Consider the following 22,957-nt stretch of genomic DNA (forward strand, 5'->3'; position numbering starts at 1 on the left):
GCTCTCTCTCAGCAATTCACACACTCACACACCCCCTCCCACACACACAAAAACCCACACATACACACACGAACATACATACACACACACACACACTAAACTGTGTGCCCACAATCTAATTTTTAGCAATTATTTAGCTTGATATTTTAGCACTGGTGTGGACTGGAAATAGGAACACAGAGAAAAGCCAAATCAGATGCTATGGCCATTAGTGTCCTTGTATTGCCAGGATCGTAAAATGTAACTTTGCAGCATAATTTTTTAAGAAACTAAAACCTTTAAAAGATTTAAAAGAAAATATCTGATGTCTTTCACCACTGGCATGTAACCAACAAATGGACTCAAAGTTTATCATGATCTTGTGGCTACTTAGGCTACTGATGCTACACCTGCTAATGGTTTAAGCATGAGCTTACTGGTCTAATAAATCTCATCAAAAAAGAATATAAGTGTTATCTGAGCCCCCAAACTGACAGGAAGATTTATCACACGTTCGACCCATTAGAAGTCATTATTAAGCTTTTTTTTTATTAAGCATTTTCCACAACTCCTGCTCCGTGCACATGTTGCTGCTTCATGCTTCCATTCACCACCACCAACACCACCACCACCACCACCACCATCCCCTCCCCCACAATAAGTGAGACTCAGGGACTCGTACAGTGTTTTATCTCACGCGGTTGACTAGCTGTGTCTAACATGTTTAGCACTGACACAACTCAGAAACAGATGGTTCCAATCCGAAAAGCCGAGGCCACTTAATTCATTCGAATGCTCCGAATCTCCCAACAGTGGTCAGTAATGGTAGCCATGATGTTCAGCTTCGCTGTGTTGTGCTTTTTCCTTTGTAATTTATTCACAGTTTCTGCTGGTTTTTGTCAAGGTGTGCATCAGAGGGCTTTCGTGCTCAGGGACGGCACATATCAGGGGAACATAGGCAAACTTCTGGGGTAAGTGGGGGGCTGGGCATGGGAGGGGGGGGGGGGTCCTTGGGCTTGCAGCTGTGGGCCTCTCGGCTCAGCAGGCCTGTTTGAGTAAAGCCAAACTTAATTGATTCCAAGCCTCAAAAGCACTTTACTAAACATGTTGCAGCAACGGGTTTTCTTTTTGCTCTCTTAATTTAACAGAGGCCCTTTTCCTCATTCATAATCCACAGTCTAATGCAGCCAGGAAACAGACACAGTAAGGATCATAGTAAGGATCTGTGATGCTATGTATGTACAGTATGTATATATATATTCTACACAGGAAGTATGCAAAGCCTTTCTGACTTTCTGTAAACTCTTTACAATACCAGCTTACCAGAACATGCTTTTCACTACATTAACTCTGCATATGTGTACTCTACTCTACATACATACTCTATATGTGTACCATAGTATACTAGTGTACAATAGCCAATTGCCTACAGAGTAACAAAACTGGTTTTCTTTGCATATTCCAGATTGTATGAGTGCACACTCAGCACTGCTACACCATCCCTGGAACAAATGATGATTAAAGGTTTTGTTCAGTGTCAGCTTTAAGTGTTGTGAAACATAAACCTGCTACCTTCTGATCAGTTGTCCAAAATGTGAACCATCAAACAACTAACGGTTAAAAGTAAGCTAGCCTTGTATTCCCCTTATCTGCCAGTCTTACACTCTTCTAACTAAGCTAATGAATTTCATTAAATTAAATTTATTTATATGACACTTTAATCAACTCACATTGTCTCAAGGCGGCTTTACAGAAGCATATGAGCGCTTCATTTAGCCACAGTTCAGCTCTGAAAAGCTGCAGTGTTGTGTGTGAGCAGCGGCAACATTGCTGATAAACCATGCAGTGTGTGACAAAACATCATAGTTACAATGCAGATAAGAAGGAAGTGGAGCCCCTGTGAACAGAAGCACTTGCTGACCCCCTGCATCCTGCCGAAACGGCTCTTGGTTACAGAACATAACATTTCTGTGCCAAGGGCTTTCCTTGCTAGGCTTTTCCCGCTGAGGTGGACACTTCCACACTCACTGCTGCTGGTTCAATCGGGATAGCCAGCAACCTCCGCAGCCCCTGTAAACAATATGGTTTTGTTTGATGCTGCTATGTGACACTCACGCTAACTCACTGGAATGTCATGTCAAGATAAAATAATCTGTAATTAATGATCCACACATGGGACACCAGTTGTTCTGTTAATCAATTTAATACCTTAGAAAAGCACAAACCTGAGCTTGTAAATGTTAATTTATGTTATGGAAAGAATCAAGTCAAGCCGCTTCATGTTCAGACCTGAATAATCTCATTCTCTCTGTGTGTTATAAACCAGAGCCTGTTTTGCCACTTTGATAGCGCTGTACATACATTCAGCTTCTGCTCAGCTTCGACATGGCAATTCATTTGATTGGAGATTAAGCTAATTAACCACAAACACATTTTTATCCAAGGCTGCCAATAATACTGGAGTTGATTATTTTATCAAGGTTCATAGCTACACTCAATCTGATTCGGGTAAAAATGGATGGACGACGATAAACAAAATGAAACGTTTTCAGTTTTGTAAATAATTAAAATCTATTTAAAAAATATATTGTGAGTATTATAAGTATGCAGCATTGAATAATGTGCAGATTCATTTTAAGTAAACAATACAGAGGCCTGGTTTTCTGCATTGTTTCAGTAAATCCCAGAAGCCCCAGAGCAAGTCAGTTATTTATAAATGTTTTTGGTAACATGTTATTTGAACAGTGCCTTCAATGGGCCTTCATAGCACATTCATTAGGGATATGTTTATAAAGTAATGCTGGGCGATTTCTGAAAGACTCTGAAAAACAGCACTGTATTTTTCTTTGTCTTGAAAGAGAGAAGAAACTTCTGCTATATTTATGGACTTTCTGATAGATGCTGTTATACGGTAGGTCTTTGGGTCTCTTAAGGTCTGCAGGACACAAGGAATGGGACACAATGAATGGGGTGACAAACCATCGTAGGGCACAATCACACACATACTCACACCCATTAAAACACTATGGACAATCGAGAGATGCCAATCAGCCTACAATGTCTTTGGACTGAGGAGAAAACTGGAGTGTCCAGAGGACACCCCTGAGGCACAGGGAGAACATACAAACTCCAAACACACAAAGGCAATAAAGTAAAAGCAGAACTCGATAAACCTGAAACATGCAAGGCAAACATGTTAGCCACTAAGCCGTGTTTGCTAATGACTACATTTTTTCTCACTAATTATTTGTCAGTTTAAACAAACAATGTATTCTGCACAAGCTAATTTCTGTGGAGTGTTTTTATCAACTTCATAATGGAGCACAGATTGGAGTGCTAGCTTCACAGGTTATAAGGAGTAGGTGAACATTAATGGTGTCAAACTGGAGTGTCTATTAAATTTGCATTTTTTACATATTAAGTAAAATATAACCTTAAAACAACTTTTTTAAGCCCACAAACTAAAAGGATACTTTATAGACGTCATGATAAGACTGCCAAGATAAGAGTAATAAATGCATAACAATCGTGATCAATTTTCTCTCTTTTATAAGACACAGCTGTAAACAAACCCTGTCACCTCACACATTCTGTAGTAGCAAGTGAATAAGCAACATTCTTATTGCTGCCGCTCTCCCTCTCTCTCGTTCTCTCTCTCTTTTCTGTGGCTGAAATTCCATCCATCCCTCTGAACAAAAGCCTCTGTCGACCTGTCAGTCAAACTGACTGACAGTCTTCCCATCCAATATTCACAAGCTGTCCCATCTAGGCATCTGCCCCCGTGCTGTCTCGCCACTGTCATAGAGAAGACGTTGTGTTCTCCTTTAACCTCACGCGTCACACCATGCAATGCACAAGAACAAGTCATTAACACTGACCCTCTGCCAAGTGTGTTTGTGTGTATGTGTATGTGTATGCATGTGACAGTGATTGTTGGGGAGTGGTAAGTATGAAGGGCATGCTTGACATGCAGAGCACATCCTGGAGCCTGGATTTTTAACTGAGTGGTTTAAAAAATAATAACAAAAACAGTTTCGTGTTGTACATATTGGGTACAGTTTCTAGTCTGCACAGGCATTAGACATTGGGCATGTGTTTGAACAGAACCACAAGCAGATAAATCAAGACAAAAACATGTTATTAGGCAAAAACACATGCCAGCTGATGTGAATATTCTGGGTAAAGCATTCTGTGGCTGGGTCTGTAATGTAAGATACAGACCATCAGGTCAGTTCAGGGAAACAGAACCTGTGGTAGTCCTGACTGCTTATCTCCACTGCATGACGGATCTGTCTTGCTACTTTAATCCTCCTCAAACATACCAAACCACAACCACTGAGCTGGAAATGACACTGTGCTTTTCCTGCACAACAATATGTCTGTGTGAGTGTGTGTGTGTGCGCACTCAGGTGATGATTATGTCGCAGACAGGGTATATTCTGACGCAGACAGAGCAAAAGAGAGCAAGTCAGATGGATCAGAAGTGGCGAGTGCTTGCGCAAAAGGGCGTCACCCCTAAATAGTCAATATCCCCACCAGAGCAGGACTATTGATGTCATAAGTGTGGGACACACCCGAGCTGGCCAAACCACACAGGCACTTTAAGGGCCAGGGCAACTGAAAAGAGCCACACAGACACACACACACAGACACACACACACAGACACACACACACACACACACACACACACACACACACACACACACACACACACACACAAACACACACACATAGCACCACTGGAGACCCAGGAAAACATACTTACAACTTTCAGAGCTTCCATAAAATTGTCCTTTCACATAACACCAAAATTAATTTCAATACTGCAGGTTTATTAATCTACTTTTAATCAAATCTTGTAGTTAAATAAATTATACATTTCAGATGCAGACAGGTGAATAATTAAAGCTAAAACAAAAAACTAACAACAAGTGGCTCAGTAAGTTGGGTCACCATAAGCTCATAATGTCCCTTGGCAGATTCTCTACAAGTCTCTGGAACTGCACTGGAGAGATTAATATCATTCTTCTAAAAGATTTTCCATCAGTTATAGTTTTGATGATGAGGCACAGGTTTTTCATTTTGAATTTGTCACTCATCAGTATATCAATTCTGCACATTGTCTAAGCTGAGTAGTCTTTGTGTGTGTGGATAATGTCTACTTTAGAATTTCTACTTAAAACCTCTATGAATTCCCTGTTAACTGTGTGTGTGTGTGTGTGTTTATGTGTGTTTATGTGTGTGTCTGTTGCAAATGTGCGTAAGATGCTACACTTCCAGCACATATTAATTGTAATCCTGCCTTCTGGAGGCTGTCCAACATACAGCGCTGTGTAACAACGATACACTAACAACACAGCTGACACTACATGCACAACAAGGCATAAACCTAGAGAAAGCAAAAAATAAACAAATAAATATATATGTGAAGATTATAAAGCATACCTGAGTTAAATTATAGATAATATGTTCACATTTAACTCAATTAAAAGTGGATGAAATGTCCGCAAGTGAAAAAAATGCTATTTTTAAACGAATTAAGTATTATCAAGAATTTAGAAAGTAAATTCTGTTACTTGTTTTAAACCAGCAATAAGCTATTTTTTAAGCTTTTAGAGAAATAAGCTATTTTTGCTATAAGCTAGAATTCAACTTGCTTTCTATTCAGTTATGTTAGCCTACTGGAATTGATGCTAGTCTAACCTGGAATTAGCAAAAAAAAAAAAAAAAAAAAAAGTAGCTTAGCGGAATATAGGTAGTTAATGTTAGCAAATTAGCAAAAATGTCCTGAACGTGCTTTTTACAAATTAGGTGCAGTTCATGCCTTGTAGACACATAATTATAAAAAATCTTTGCTTACTTCAGGTTTGCAGTCAGATGGCTTATACATTTTCATACACACAGAGATTGCTAGAGTGCTAACTACACTGTGTAGCAGACGGTCACAGCAGATAATGAAATAACACAATTCTTGATAGATTTTTCTTTGTTGATAAAGTGGATCAGATGCTAAGCAAAAATGACTGGATGCTAAACTGAGCCCATGACTTTGATATGTCGTGTGCAGTTTTTTTTTGGATGATAGAAGAAGAAGAGTAAGGAGTGAAAAGTAAGTGTTTCGTTGTTGAAAATTATGATTGTGCAGCTATACATTTTCAGTGAAACTCAAGTCAAGTCAACGCACTACTGGTATCACTTTACAATAACAGTACATGGATATTTCTGCATTAATACCAGAATGAATACTTACTTTGATATAAAGTAGTGATTTACACATAAATAACAACCACGTTACACACGTTACTGTTTTTAGTTAATGTATTGTGAATTAAACATGCAGAATTGTTTATATAAATTGCATCGGTGTGCTCTAGCATCATTGGATGGCACCGGATTAATTTCTTTACCCAGATCCTCTTTATCTAACGTAAAAAGACGCACTAATAATAAACATTAATAATTTCATCTCAAAGCCGGGACTCACAGATGCAACGAAACAGTCAGAATAAACAGAATAACAAATATGACTAAAAGTGGAATTAAAAGAGAAATGGATTGAAAGTGACACAAAATAGACTGAGATGAATTGTTCTATGCTGGAAAAAATGAATTATGAAAGTAATCTAGTGCAACTCAAATGATCTTTGTTTGCACGGCTGTGTGGAACAAATGATATAAATAATTACAAATTATACATGAATAATTAACACATTAACTAATAAATGCACTAACATCTACTTAAGGTGGTTGTTATTCATGCGGGAATTCATAAGACTTATCTAATAGCTTAACTAGTCATTAGCTCATACTGTATATGAGTAAGTATTACTTCAGGGATTAGTGCAGGATTATTTATGTATTGTTACCGTAAAGTGTTACAATACGTCAGCTAAGTAAATACAAACATTCAAGATTTTCTACCCAACTCATGAAAATACATGCATGCACAATGCCCAGCAATTACTATCTACAGAAAAGTAAATAAATAAATAAATAAAAACAGCAAAGTGTCTCAGAGATGACAGATTAAAAAGAGATGTGTCACTAGGTTTTAGATGCCCTGTTGGGTGGAATTTTCCCAAAAGGTAAAAATTTTATGAATACATTATGTAAAGAATAGTGCAAGAAACAAACAGTCAAAAATAAGAAATCTCATCTCAATCTGTTATAAATCTACAAACCACACAGATCCTTCGTAATAAAATATAGACATTCACGAGAAAAAAAAAGACATCTGAGACAGCTATTTTTGTCTGTTAAACAAAGAGGCTTTCTTCAGAGAAGCATGTACGCATTGAAGGATGCACGCAGAAGGAAGAAACAAATTCAACATGACGCTTAAACTTTCCATACAGAAAGATCTATATTTTAAAATAAAAACTGTTCCCACTTGAAAAAAATCGGGCAGTAACACAGTGTATAAGTAAACTTCACTTATTCAACATAACGCTCAGGCCACGTGAAATTGCAAACGTTCTACTGTGTAACTAAGAAGATTGTCTAAAAGAGTGAACTTGTCTGTTTACATATTATTACAAATTATTAAATGAGCAGCAAATGCATCACTTCCTTTTACGGAATGAATCAACAATTTAGATGTGATTATTATGTGATGGATTATAAGAGGCTAGTAAGAGGATTTAACACAGTACAGCTGATTAGCATTGTAAACTGGATGCTTTTACAGTGCAGACAATCAGTATCAGTACAATGTCACTGGGACGCTGCTGAAGCTGAAAGTCATCTACTCACCCGATCTGTCTGTTGGTGGATGGGGCCTGAGTGATGACTGAGCTGGACTGTGGTGATGGCAATGCTTGCTGTATCACAATGCTGTTCTCATGGTTGGCCATTCCACTGTGAGGTTGCTGGTGCTGGTTGGGGCCTGGTTGTGCATGAAGAGCAATATTCTGAGAAAAGAGCCAAAACGTGCATCAATACACCGATGACAGCTTCCTGCACTGAAAAAAAAAAGATCTTGAATATAAATTTTTCAACTATTTCTTATTATAAAATTACAGTACACCAAGTAAGACGATTAAAGATATTTCAAGAAAAAAAGCTTTACATTTTCTTATTCTGTTTGCAGATAATTTTGCTTCTTTCTGGAAATAAATGTGTAAAATTTGCCAAGTTATCTGCCAATAAGAAATACTAGATCAACTCGATTATATTCCAGGTATTTTCATTTACTGTCATTTTTACAGCTAGATATTTAATTAGAATTTGTCTTCAAACAGTACTATGAATGTAAAAATCCATATACATTCTACTTCAAAAAACATATAGGATGTGTATGTATATATGTATGACTCAATGTGAAATGTTTATTGTTGATTTATTCTATTAAATTGTTCCTACAGACGAAAAAAATCCATCAGTTAAACACTGTACTGAATGCACCAGTAATGTTTCAGTTATAGTTGCATACTTGTCATTAATTTACAGGTAATAAAATATGCATATAAAATATGAATACATTTTTTAAGGCAGTCATATTTATTAGAAATGATTAAATGACTAAAATATTTACCTCCTTAATCATTTTCATTATTTTTCATTGGATCAAATTGAAATAAAAATTGAAATATCATGTTTATATCAATTTTTGCTAATTGTTCTCCTTTAATACCCAAATCCTGCCAGGCTGTATAAATAAGTTACAATAAAACTCAGTTATTAAAACTCAGTCATAATTCTATGCAAAATGACGTACTTTGGAGCTTGTAAAGTAGAACTACATGCTTAATATTTAAAATTAGTTGCAGTCGGTCGGGAGATTTTATCTCTTTATATGTCTTGAGCGAATACAGCAACTTAAGAGAACTATTAAAAATGTTACAGCTATTTCCAAGAACAGTGGTTATTAAGGAGAAAACATCTACAAGATAAATAGATGAACACATATTTTATCACCTACTTATTATACTTATTAGTAATAAACTAATGTTTGTAGTACATACTGAAGTGTTATCAGGTCTTGTAGAAAAGCGCTGGAAGCTGAACTACTAGTAAACAACAAGTCTCGTTGATGGAACAGTTTATAGACTATGACATTTTGACTTATGCAGGCTGTTTTGCAGCATATTATTATATGAGTTAATGGAACATAAAAAAAAACGAACAGAGAACTTATAATAGTTGTGGTATTTATGTCAGACAGTTCTGTATTTTAAAAACAAAGTTAAGGAGTAAAGTTCTTGGGCAAGAATTTTCTCTTGCTTCCTCTTGATGTCATATAGGTTTTCAATGGAAACTCATTTTACTATATTTAACCATGTTGTCATGCACTGTGGATGTAAAAATAATATAAACACTTTTAAAATGTTATGAGGATTGTTCCAAAGATTTAGATTTAGAAATATTAGAGGATGCTTTAAAAAAAAGCATAACTCCAACCTTTTCAATCAATTTCTATTAATACGTCTAGATCCTTTCCAGACGCTTTAAAAAAACATCTTCAAACATTTATAAGTCATTTTATGTAAGTAACTTATTCAAAACGTGTTCAATATTCAAAGACCAAAAATAAAAATGGCTTGTACACACTAAAGTCATTACTGACTGGTCCTAGAATTTCTGTTTTAAAAGTTATTGTTTTTCTACATTTAGTATTAACCTTTTAATACTGACTGCGATAAATGAATATATTTTTTGGCCTGACAGAAAATATCATCTTGCCCCATTTAAATGTTTTTGTGTTTCAGCAAATATTGAAAGACACTTTATTTATGTTATTATTATTATTATTATTATTATTATTATTACTGTTAGTAGTAGTAGCAGTAGCAGGCTAAAGAACTAGTAAACCGTGGATTTTCCCATCTAATTTAGTTGTTTGAGGTTTTCTCTCAACGGTAGTGATGAGGAAGTTAGCTAAGAGGTGCATGTTCTCTGTGAAACCTCAGCACTAACACAGCACTAATACATCTAAAACAAAATCTGGAACATAAAAGTCTGACAAGAAACCAGAAAGTGTTAATAGTGTAGAGTTGTTCATTAAAATAATGTTATGTTGTCATTGTGTCTTTGCAGTGGCATGTATGATAAGGTACACTATTGACAGAAAAAACATGCCTGTAATACACAAATACAAAGACTTGTCTTGACTGTCGAGAATTTCTGCTTTCTATCATTGTTTCTTAGGAAATTATCTTCCTGCCTTTTCAGGAAAACAGTTTCCAGATAAGGACATTTCCGACACTTCCAAAACAATGAATAAGAACAGAATTCCCCTTCATGCCCCTGGGCTGCTTCTCATGTGTGAGCTGTAAGTCTATGCTGTTAACATATATCTCTATGTCCATATAGCTTCTTCACTGCACTCAAAAATATCTTGCTACAACCTGTTAACTGCTGACTCTGCATCTCCTCTCCACAGGTACACTCCTTACACCACCCAGACATCAGCTGTCCTGCAGAAAGTCTAGCCAACTTCTCAGGCTAATCTAGTTGGCAGAGTTGTGGTTCTGTGTTGTTTAGTTTACAAAACACACACTGGGGTCAACTCTTGGTATTAGCCTTCTCACAAGCAGAATAGTGTGACACAATGGTTTACCACAGCTGTGTGATTATTTTACAGACATCACATTAATTACTTCATGCTGCCCGAGAAGCAGACACACACTGATCTCTGAGGGATGTGTGTAGTGGTTTAGATACCACACTAAAATTATTTAGAGAGAAAAATCTTGCTAGTCCTTTGCAGACTCAGGCAGATGTCAGTGACAAAGTTTTTGCAAGCTGTGTAAGTGTGTGTGTTTGTTTACTTCTGAAACAATATTGATTACAAGCTATAGGAGTAAAAACAGAAGTATTTAATATAAGATGAGCCTCACAGTGCAGCTGCGCCACAGGCCCCACTCTCTCACCGGTTTGGTGTCTTCCTCCTCTTGGACTTTGCAGAACTCCTGCTCGATGGAGCAGTCCAGGTCACTGAACAATCCTACCTCCTCACAGTTCTTTAGGAAGCGGGTTGGGGTTGGCGTCTGGTCTGCAGACAAAAAAAAAAAACATGATTTAAAACTTTAAAACCACAGTCTACCACATTTATAGTAATATCAACCCCCTGTAGAGCCTTTTGAACAGTACATATAGTCTATAAACACTGAAGTGGTCAGCACCATTAGTTCTGTATAATGACACTTTGGATTAATTGAGCTGGCACCAACATCCTTACGCAAATATGCTGAATGATGTTTTCAGAATGATGAAGGAAGTGACAGAATTCACATATAAACTAATTTTTTTGGTCTGGCAGACAGAGTAAACAGAGATTTTGGAATTAAACCCAGTATCAAAACCTAAGTAAGAAATTAGTTTGCAGTTAACAGTTAAGTTACAGTTCTAGACTGCAATTAGCATTGTAGCATAAATAAAGTATACAGTTATGGGTTACATTGTGTGTTAAATGTGGTTAAGAATGTGTATTTCCTACAAGCTCAATGAGGCGTATACATTTTAGTTGTTTATTTGTCTCAGAGTATTTGTGTTATGTGTGTCCGTGTGTGTGCGTGGGTCAGTGTGTGTGAGAGAGAAAGAGAGAGAGAGAGAGAGAGAGAGAGAGAGAGAGAGAGAGAGAGAGAGAGAGAGAGAGAGAGAGAGAGAGAGAGAGAGAGAGAATATGAGTATGGATATGACAGAGTGAGAGAGTTGGAGAGCTTATAAGGGAGTGAGGAAATAGGTGAATATACATGTATAGGTAGAAGTGGGTAAAGGAGTGAGTAAACACATGAGTAGGAGAGAGTGAAGGAGTGAGGGAATAAATAAATATATAAGAAGGGGTATGTGAGGGAGTGAAGGAGTAATTGCTTTAGTGAGGGTGAATAAAAAGAGTAAATGAGTGGGCATTTGGGTGAGTAAAAAGAGTAAATGAGTGGGCACACAAAGAAGTGACTCAATTAAGTGAGTGTGAGGTAACTGGGAATCAGAGTGGGTAGAGTGAGTAAGAGCATGACTGAGTGAGTGAGTGAGTAAGTGAAGGAGTGAGGGGTTGAGTTAGTGAGTGAGTGAATGATGGAGTAATTGAGAGAAGCAAAGAGATGAAGGGACTGAATGTACAAGAATGCACATCTAGTTGGAAACCTAAAGCTTCCAAGCTACTCAGTCCTGAAACCTGATCTGCTCTCTTGACAAGGGTAAATAATGAAGAGGAGAGAATCACAGCACTGCTGGAGAGGCACACACACTGAAACATGCATTTTATGAAGAAACATTCATTTCACAATGTTATCTAACAAAAAATTCTTACATTTCAAAAATTATCTGAAGTACCCGGCAGGATCAAGTTCAACTTCTCAACTGCTTGCCCTTCTGAATAAACCTTAATGTGTATGTGACTGGAGTCAGATGTGGAATTTGTCTATAAATTTGAACTTTCTCCCTGTTTTCATCACGGTAATTCTGGTTTTGCGGTTTGTTTGGTTTTGTCCTAAAATGACCAGCTCTCTAACTGATATGGAGCTTAGAGCATGCAAGTGATAGGAGGGATTAGTGGAGTTAGGTAGAGGGTAGTAAAAATATTATTTTAGCCACATAGTTATACGTTTTAATCTTCGTGTACGCACGCCTAATGCTTGCTAATCAAAGACAGACGTCAAACAAAGTCTCAGATGGCCCATGTGGCTGGTTTTGTGTGTTGGGTGTATATGTGTGTATGTGAGTGTGATCATTCATAGTTTTTATACATTACTGCCATTATGAAGTACCAAAACATTCTAAAAAAATCAAGCTTGGGTCAAATTAATATATAACACTTAAAAAAAAAGAAAACTTTCCATATACAGTACATATACACCATAATACATGTACGATGTGTGTGTGTTTGTGTGTGTGTGTGTGTGTGTGTGTGTGTGTGTGTGAGAGAGTGTGTGTGTGTGTGTGTGTGTGTGAATGATTCACCTGATAGCATATTATCACTTTTGATGGGAGGAAATTTGAGGGTCATCTCATGCTTGTGGCGGTGAATCATTAGATGGTCTTCTGTGGGGAAACGCTGTTAGACACAGAAACAAGTCAGTCTAAAAACAGTTGTGGTTTAACTCATTGCTAAAAACAGATGGTGGTTTTGCTTTGCCTTTATAGGTTTGGCAGAAGGCTTTGTAATATCCTGAAATGGCATGGACACTAACAAATTGTACTGAAAACAACCGGCGCAATTCAGGGAGCTAAGAGTAAGTGTGATGAGACACTTCACTGTGGAAAGGGTCTATAATTGGTCACGGCGCAATAAAAGAGGTCTTATCACACACAATCAATTATAGCAAAAAAATGAGGATATACATCTCAGATAGCTGCATCTGATAAAATTTCATTATTAGCAATCCACAGACTTGCTTGTTAGCCTGATGTAACCCGTGAACCAGAGCTATAAACATTTTTATAATAATTTACAAATGAACTGATATTTTTATAGGGCTTTTACCCAAATGATTACGCTTATAAAATGTACTGGAAAAAAAAAACATAAACTGCAATGTGATGCTCTGGGGTTCCTTTTTTATCAACATGCCAAGAAATAGTGACCTGGACATCTAAGGAAACACAGTGGATTCACATGTTAAAAAGGCCCAAGGGGAACAGTTTTCTTAGCAGTGTAGCATTTCACTGTTTTCTGTGCAGCAGTGTTTCTCTTTGAGAGAGCCTCGATCATGTTACCGATGCGTTCATCCCCGCCATTGTGCAGTCATGACTTACCTGAGAGCAGCCTGGAGCGCTGCAAATGAACGGCCTTTCCTGCTCGGAGTTCATCTCTTGCTCCAGCTCCTCATAAACCTGAAAACAAGCATGTAGACAGAAATCAGCGCCTTGGTCGTCTGTCGCATTTTACTTGGACCGTGTGCCGGCCAAGCGAAAGCTGTGCTACCTGGTGAGGATTTTCTTAACAGAATCTCAGAGGTGAGTATTCAGTTGCCCGTGTCTGCGTGCATTGCTAAGGTTAAGGTCATGTTGGGGTAGAACTGAGAAAAGGAGGAAGGATCAGGAGCACAGTTTAGTGCCCTGAGGTGTCACACTGCCTCTGTGTCTCCATGGTGCTACTGCTGACCAAAGCACAAGTGTGTAAATTATCCACCAGCTACCCAGAACGCAACCTGGTACCCAGATAGCAACAGCAACAAGGGCAGTGTATCAACAAACTGCCACTCAGTCCTCGCCATTATTCTGACCCCTAAACTCTGCTGTCTTCTCAATCATGCCTTTAGTAGCAGGGATGAGGTCAGTTTGGCAACTGACTGCTAATAATGGTAAATACTAGAGGCTCTATTCATTAGTGATAACGAGTGTGACTATCAAACAGACAGGAAAATCATTTATCGAGTAAAGCAAACAGTAAATAATATGTCACAAAACAATGGTAAAACTTCCAACAATTTCTAGCAGTCATCTTACAAGTGCTTAATAATTCCAACCCATCAATGATGAACATTCTCTCTCCTCTCTATCTCATTCCCTATTTATGTCTGTGTCGATCACTCCCTCTTTCTCTCATGGGAGTTTGTCTTCTGTACCATGATTCTAATGAATACCCCTGATGACAGTCTGACAATGGAATGGTATGTCAGTGATTCTGTTTCCCACATGCGGTGTGCAAACAGACGCTCTCTGGCGTTAATGGAGGTTTGTTTGACGTCTGTTTTCTTATATAGTTGCTTCCATTTCTTTAAGCTGTAAAATAGGTTGGTCAACATGCATGCCTCCTGGGAGAAGTGGATATTTCTATTTCCAGAGATGATGAAACTGGAAGGCGTGTAACTCAAATCGCCTGCCTCTTAACACATCTTATGCAACTCAGTGACCGCATATCCATGATTAGACCCTGAGGATAAATCCACAATGGGGTTCAATTCAGGAAATATCACTGAGATTCTAGAGTCATCTCCCAAAATGTTTTTTTTTTTCTTTACTTCACTTTTTCACAGTTTATACATTTGCAATTTCGGCATTAAACACTGTTCGCTCTCACGCCTCATTTCGGTAACAGCACCGCAGTCTACAACAGCCTAATGAGTAGCTGTCTTAATAGTGCATGACAGTCTGAGTCGAGTCTTCCATATACAATAGTAAAACCAGACTAACGGCAGTGGGCTTGAATATGTATTGACACGCTGGTTAGACAGATAACAAACATTCTCTTTCCAAATACGTGGAAAATAAACATGTTGGGAGCTGCGAGGCATGAAAAAGGAGGCACATAGAGCTCTCTTCAGCGCTCTTCAGGTTAAGTCTCTCTGGGGACACACAACTTCTATGGCATGAAAGCTTTTATACACAATTTGCATGTGATTTTTTTTTTCTGATGGGTCTCGCCAACTGTTTCCTCTCATGCAGTCAAAACATTCAAATTTGGCGTTATGTTAGCCAGAGCAGTTTTCTCTTACAGACAGGCCAACAGGCAGAGCCCCTCCAGTCAGGCCCCAAACTGCGGCCTTATGGGTCACATGCTCTGTTCTTGATACGGGAGAGAGAGCCTACGAGAACCCGAGTGATGAGAACCAACAACATGAATTTGCTCTTTGTCTGGCCCACATCTTACTTTCCGTTATCTCATTACTATTATCTCTTAAGTAAATAGATAAGATGAGATGAAAGATGAGATGACAAACGAGATGAGATATACCTTAATTAATTCCATGTAGGAGACATTCAAGTTGACTATCAATTCTAATTATTTATTCACTTACTCTTATTTATACAGGGCTGAAAGTACTTCTGTCTTTAACAAAATAATACGTCTGTATTTATTATCCCAGATATATCAGGTAGCTTGTGTGTCTGCAGCTGCACCGACTCACTTGGTTACGCTGTTTAATTTAATTGACCAGCAGACAAAATGGAATAAATTGTTTTTGTAAATTCTAAATTGTATTTTATAAGATTTTTGTTGAAATCTAACCAAGTTTTCTAGGACACATTTCTAAAGTATATCTAAGTCTCAATCCCTGCAGATGTGCCATAAAGGCGATTGATTTGGTTATTTTGGTGCAGAGTATCACAACGGGTTACAAAAAGCACAGTTCACTGTGTAAACTGATCAGTCCACAACATACAACTGCTTCACCATGTAACAAGCTTGTGTGTGTGTGTGTGTGTGTGAGTGAGAGTGTGTGTGAGTTACTACACATACACAGCATGCCTCATGTACATTCTGAAGCCTGTCATCACAGCCATTCAGACTGATGTATATCTCTGTACTCGGTTGATTTTTATGACCTTCAAAATGAACAAGCTCACTTCCCTTTCTCTGTCACATCTTTTAGACACTAGAAACTACCAAACCTCACCCGATGACACGGGCCTATGTAATGTCAGCTTACCAGGCAATTGAATGCACTATCTAGGGCAAAGGGGGCAATTGACTTTGCTTTTGCTGATATGTTTTCATTTAGCAGAGGAAATTTGGTTACGTTTCACAGTAACTGGGTCCCGATGTGGGAGCACATGAGGTTTAGTGAAGCAGAGTACAGTTTCATGAGGAACTTTTGCTCTCAAGGTTCAAGCGAAAATTCAGGTTCAAGACAGAATTCAAATAGTGTGGAGAGGGAGGAGGCCAGCGTAGGCTGCAGCATGCACAAACTTGCACTGCAATTCAACCCCCCCCAAAAGAAGACACACACACACACACGCACAAACACACACACAGCTCCCTAGGCCTTTGACAACACAAGTTCAAGGTTGGATCAGCTTAAGCCCTCGGGTGAGGAATAAGGCGCACATAAGCAATGCACTTATTGTCAAGAAGCTTTCATAAAGAACAGATAAAAGGACCCAACACCGGTTACCTTCAATCAGTGCCAATTAATTTACCTCCTCTTCTTAAGACTCACATTTGATTTCATATCTTAAGTTGACACAAAGTCTATAGAATGCTCTGTGTAATTGTTTCCTATCTGTACAAATATTTGCTAAACAAATACAGGGATTGAGAGAGATACATTTAAACACGAGTGCAAGAAAACAAAGTGAAAAAGACAAATGAAAGAATGTGTGAGAGCCGCCTTGGGCTACACTGATAGCGCTGAAGGTTGTCAAACTTCTATTACCAAACCTAGTCACATTTCCAGTTTAACGTCTCTATTAAGATTTGTTTTTTTTATTCCTTAGATTTACTTTACATTTGCGTATAAAACAATAGTATAGTACATCCAATTCAGAAATTTTTATTATGGTTTTTATATTTGTGTGAACAAACTTTATTGCTGGTGTACTTATGAACTAATTCTCATCAGCCTCTTCCCAAAAAAAAGGAATCAGCATAGACATGGCATTTAACAAACAGAATGAATTTTAAATATATTTGAATATAAATTTAAAGTACAAATTTTAAGCAAGAACATGGAACATTATTGTATTTTGTTTATCTGTTACAATTTTAAATCTTTTAAAAGTCTGATGTAGCATTACTTAAACTCCCAGGATCCACGGCAGGTCAGGATTAATCTGTCTCGCACTCTAAACTATATACGTTATTATATTTAATATCTGAAGGTACTGAATAATTCCAATGAGAGTAATGAATAATACAAGCTGAATAAAATGCTTTAGGATGAATAAATGATTAATAAGCAGAAGGTTTAAAGATAGATCCTTTTATTTAATAATAGAACTATATTTATTATTATTATTATTATTACTATTACTATTATAATAATAATAATAATTATTATTATTATTATTATTATTATTATTATTATTATTATTATTATAAGTAGCGATAGTTGTAGTTGTAGTAGTTGCGGTACTGTTGTTATTGTTGTATAATTATTGTTTATAGCTATATATACGTATACATACACACAAACATACACATCAACATACTTTTATATTCAGACATTAGATTAAAAAAAGAACTGTATGATTGTTGTTATTGTTATAATTTTACACTGTAAAATTAATAGCTACGTTCAATAAATTCAGCACCTATATTATTTTTATTGATAGTAGTATTAGAGGCTATGAAAAAAAATTCATTCTTTAATCTATTAACCCTAATGACACTAGTTAGTCTACAGACAGCGTGTGTATGGATTGAAGCATGGCTTCAGCCTGGAGGTTTTAGTGCTTGCTCAGCACAAGTCTCCTGAATCCTTCACCATCTCAGTGCTTAATCAAATACTCCGACTGGCCTGCAGAATGACGTAATGCCCAAAGGCACAGTACTTTTTAATGGAGAAATAGAAACTAAACTATAAGTGGTATAAAATACAATTTATACAATGTGTTCATTGGGAATAGAAAGCATTTCCATGCCGATGTTCTACTATGAGCTCCATGTAAGCTAGACATAGTTTAATGGGTTGGAAACCCATGTGCCGGTCGCACAACACTTTGGTACTGTCATACCCACAGGAACCTGAAGTCCCTTCTCTCAATCACACACACACACTCTCACAAACACGCATGCATGCATGCAAGCACCTCAGTGAAAACTCAACCCATCCGCTCTCATGCGCACCACAGCAAGTGTGTCACGGCTCGAGGCGCGCAAAAGGCACCAGAGAAGCGCGCAGCACTGAGAACTTCTAACCCTCTAAATCACACAAAGCTGTTTGTTTTCCCGAGTTTCCCCCGAATCATTGCTACAAATCAGGCAAACATCCAGAAGCACACAAGGCGAGACCTGTTACATGCTGCTGACTTCTATATACAAATCCAACAGGCATTGTTTACTCAAACTGATGCTTTGAATACCTTAAGAAAACACAGCTCCGTTAGACAGAAACTTCAAATGTGTTGCCCAGCACTGCGACTTGTCACGGGAGAAGAGCCATTGTACCGGGACCGAGTTCACTTTCCAGCCTGCAAGCGCGCGCTCTTGTTATCTGCAAACAAAAACTAAGCCAGCGGTACCGCAGGTCTCCAAACTACTTACCGCAGACGTGTAGAGAAGATGCAGCGCCCTTTCCGAAGGAACCACGTTGGACTGAGCAAAGATTACAATACGTTCTATTTAGAGAAGCATTACGTCACCCTCTGGTGACGTCGCGTGGGATTCCTGAACTTCTAAATCACTGCGGTCCGAACGGGGGCGGGGCGGCGCGTTGAGTGGGTGGTGCGACGCGGCGAGGGGGCGTGGATAGTGTGGATATAGCTCAAACCGCATACTACCCTATTAAAGAGTGTGTCAAAACAGATGGCCACTACAGCCAGGGAAGGTTTGTGTGTTTAATGTATTTTGACAGACTATTCAGTAAAGTATTAATCTGTCCCGGATTTTGCTGGGATTAAAGTGGGCGTGGCTTTAACCAATCTGGTTTGTTGTTATGTGGCATGGCAAACATGTTCAAAACACATTACTATAATGTTGTACAGTAGCATGAGCCTATGTAAAACATATATATATTGTTCCAGGATACACAGGAAAGTCTTAATAAATTGATAAATAATCAGGCTAAGAAAAATTTGGTAGTAGTAGCATGAATAGCATTTTGACCCATGTAGAATGATTAGTGCTACTTCAGTGCTAGTTAATATGTGATAGTAAGTAAGATGATTGGACAGATAAACATTAATATTTATTATGAAGCAACTCAACATTGGTTCACTTAATGTTAAATCTAAACACTCATAATACTCATAATTGTTGTAAGAATGAATATTACGAGTATTTAGATTTAACGTAAAAAAGCAAAAAGTTGCATTAAAAGTTAAATTCGATACAGAATTAAAAATCTAAAACTAAATGTAAAGAGAAATAGACATTTCTTACTATTGAAACTGATTACTTTTCTACAGATTTTTTTTCCTAGTTGCTTCTTTTCACAGGCATACAGGTACAATTCCAGGAAATGAATGCCTGTTCTCTTTCAGGTACTCATCCTCATTTGATTTCAAACTTAATTTATCAACTTAATTTGGGTCACAGTGAAGAGACAACCTGAGTGAATTGTAGAGATAACACATACTGAAATTATTCAATGACAAGCTAATTTACAGCCAGCGGTCTACAGCACATTAAAGTTTTTATCTAATGTTAAAACAATGCTTTTATTGAATGAACAGAGCCTAATTTCCCAAAAGCCTCATAAAGCTAAGATTTAAGGAGCATGTCCAAGCTGAAGCTCAAACTATCATATAACAATGATTTTGTGCTTTTGTGATAAAGGACACACACACACACACACACACACACACACACACACACACACACACACACACTCACACGCACACACACACACACTCACACACACACACACACACACACACACACACACACACACAAACACACACACAATTACAATATGAACACTTGTTGGTTTTATCCCTAATCAGCAGGGCAGTAATACTAATTGCATCAGGCTCACCAGTGTCTCGGTACATACTAAATAATGGAAGTAGCAGGGGTAAATAAATTATTGGCTGGATTATGTCTGTCTGCCAGTGTTGTATTCAGAAGATGCTGTTTCAGAATCAAAGCTCTGACTTCTTTGTTCTGAGATAATTGCTCAGCAGATGTAATGTGATGCAAGTGAAGCCTTAACATTAAACAAATCTTTATTGCTAAGCAGAAAAAGCTTTTTATTTCTTCTCTGTTTTATAATCCAATAATTGCCTCTGGCACAATTTTAATTGGTAACGCATAATAACATTAACGTTATCTAAAAAGACATCATACACCCAATGTCTAATATCTGCTGTATCTTGATTAATTGGTAATAAATCTTGATTATGAGTATGTCTCAGATTTATTTAAATTCTAATGGGGTGTCAGGTTGATATTGTGATAAGTGATATGGTAGATATTGATAAGTGCAAAGGAATTCATGTATTATTCATATTTCACAATGATCTAAATACCAACAGTGCAGCAAGGTAAAGTAATATCACAGCCGGTTTTGATACTGATCTGAAAGGTCATGGAAATAACGATACTCTTGTAACTTGATCATTTTAAAAACAGTCTGTCGCACTTTTCACTGGCATAAGTATCCATGGTTTTGCACCAGGTTAAAGAGCAGAGATGGGAGTGGAGTAGCTGTTGAATGGCAGAGAAATACACCAGCATTCAAAGACATAACAATGAATTAATGGTGCCACTAAAACTGCTTAAGAACTGTTAATCTTATATGCTATTCCTTAACATGAGCAGAACCTACACCGTGTGCAATAGCAAAGACAACGGTGATATGGCTCATCAGGACCATTAAATTGACACATTAGCCATTTACAGATGAAAATGAAAAAAGTGGCCCACCTAGGAGGCAGCAGACAGAGTCATGGCCCTTAGCGCTTTAGTGGCTCTGCTGGTGGCAGTGCAGTGATTTCTGAGGCTGGAGGCTGAGGAGAGGAGTCTGAGATGGCTGCAGCAATTAATGACTGTCTGCTCCTCGGAGAAGGGGCTGTTTACAGTGAGCCGTCCGTGCTAAGAGCCTCATCACGGGAACAATAACGCTGGCCCCATCCGCCACTATAACTCAGCCTCTCGCTCTCCCTCTTTTAACCCGAGGCTTAATCAAAGCTTTATGACAGTCTTTTGTGCTTTTATGGACTATATATTTCCCCCACCAATCTAAACATCATCCCTTGGGAGAGCTGCACAGTAAGTGGCATAAGTGCACAGCCAGGGGTGGGTCACTGACCCCAAGCTTTAGAGAATTTTGCCTCTAATGCACCAGAGTGGTGGTGCATCTCACAGGTTTGAGCCTTCAGTAAAATAAAGATCACAAATTATTTTTTTGAGGCTGGAGTTTTCAAGTCAAGTCACCTTTATTTCTATACCACAATTAAAAACAATACATGTCAGTGTAATAAAATCAAGTAAAAAATATTAAGAGTCAGTGTCAGCTTTATTGTCAATTTAAACATTTATTAAATAAATGAGTGAACCAATAATAAACATTAAAAGATACGCTAAACACTATTCACAGCATTCCTAATGGAAAATTACTAAAATACACAATATGTTGGTTATGAAAGCCTGCTAAAGAATCTAATAGTTTCAGGCTTGCAGTATTGAATATTTCCATTAGCAAGTGCTAACTACAGAGAGCTGCTGATTGCCTGTCTATGTGTTTGATCTTGTTAACGGAATGTTCCACTCTCATTCTGTCAACTTATTTCAATGTCTTGAAATGCCTGAGGGTATGGAAATATTAAAGCATAATCTTTCCTAAAATGTTACATGCCCTGTTTGCAGATCATATGAAGCATGTTTAAATATCCAAAAGACAGTTATAATTCAGTAGTATTGCAAAAGACAAAAGACACTAGTAACTACAAAAGACAGTAGTAATAATGTGTTAATAACTGGATTTAATTTCAGGTATCTAATAAATTCATGGTGAACATAAAGCTTGATAAGTAAAAAGCTGTCATTCAATATCTTTGTTCAATTGAAAATTCTCTGTCAACATCTAATACATAAATTGTTATGTAGCAATAAAAACGTGAGTACCGTTCATGAGTATCAGTCATGTATGTTCACTTTAAGATAATTATCAACTGTATCTAAATCAGATCTAATTCTATGCAAGCTCAGATTTCATAAATAAACCCAAATGAGTTAAAACAAAAACTAGGAGCCATTTTTTTCCAAGTTAAATTTAATCTTAAAGCTAGGGTTAGATTAAAGGCCTATGTCCCCCAAAACCTCTACATTGTTACCTTGTGAAAGGTTATAAAGTGTTGAACAATTATTACACGAACTGACTTGGAACAGCTGAAAAAAAATAGTGATGCTTGGCTAGAGAGTTAAGGAAAAGCATTTGCCATGGTGGAGGCATGAAGCACTTTATGCTGCCAGTGTACGTAATGGCTGTATGCAGGAATATTACGATGCATTTAAGTCCTTAATGGGGTTTGAAAGTTTGTGTTTGGCCATGCCGAAGGACTGAGGTGAGCCAGTGGACCTCTTTAACATGTCCTGGATTTAAACCCAACATCTTTCTGCTATTACTCATCCTGTGGCGGCTGCTGGGCAGATGGGCTGAAGACAATTCAGAGATGAATGGTAACAGTTATTACTCAGGGGTTTTATTAGAC

General features: G+C 37.6%; 1 protein-coding gene across 2 annotated transcripts in view; it reads right to left on the reverse strand.

Moving 5' to 3' along the window:
• creb5b (cAMP responsive element binding protein 5b) overlaps positions 1 to 22,957 on the reverse strand; it is a 65,173-nt gene that overhangs the window by 34,755 nt on the left and 7,461 nt on the right. The window contains exons 1-5 of one of the 2 annotated variants that reach the window (XM_060870500.1): positions 18,849 to 18,913; positions 13,676 to 13,753; positions 12,881 to 12,974; positions 10,819 to 10,973; positions 7,733 to 7,890 (exon numbers count right to left, since the gene is read on the reverse strand). In XM_060870500.1, the coding sequence (XP_060726483.1) occupies positions 7,733 to 7,890; positions 10,819 to 10,973; positions 12,881 to 12,974; positions 13,676 to 13,729 (461 nt within the window). In that variant the 5' untranslated portion in view covers positions 13,730 to 13,753; positions 18,849 to 18,913. Of the gene's footprint in view, positions 1 to 7,732; positions 7,891 to 10,818; positions 10,974 to 12,880; positions 12,975 to 13,675; positions 13,754 to 18,848; positions 18,914 to 22,957 lie in introns of those variants that run through there. The other variant, XM_060870498.1, reaches the window with a different exon arrangement.

This window comes from Tachysurus vachellii, chromosome 5, assembly GCF_030014155.1.
Source record: "Tachysurus vachellii isolate PV-2020 chromosome 5, HZAU_Pvac_v1, whole genome shotgun sequence".
Taxonomy (NCBI): Eukaryota; Metazoa; Chordata; class Actinopteri; order Siluriformes; family Bagridae; genus Tachysurus; species Tachysurus vachellii.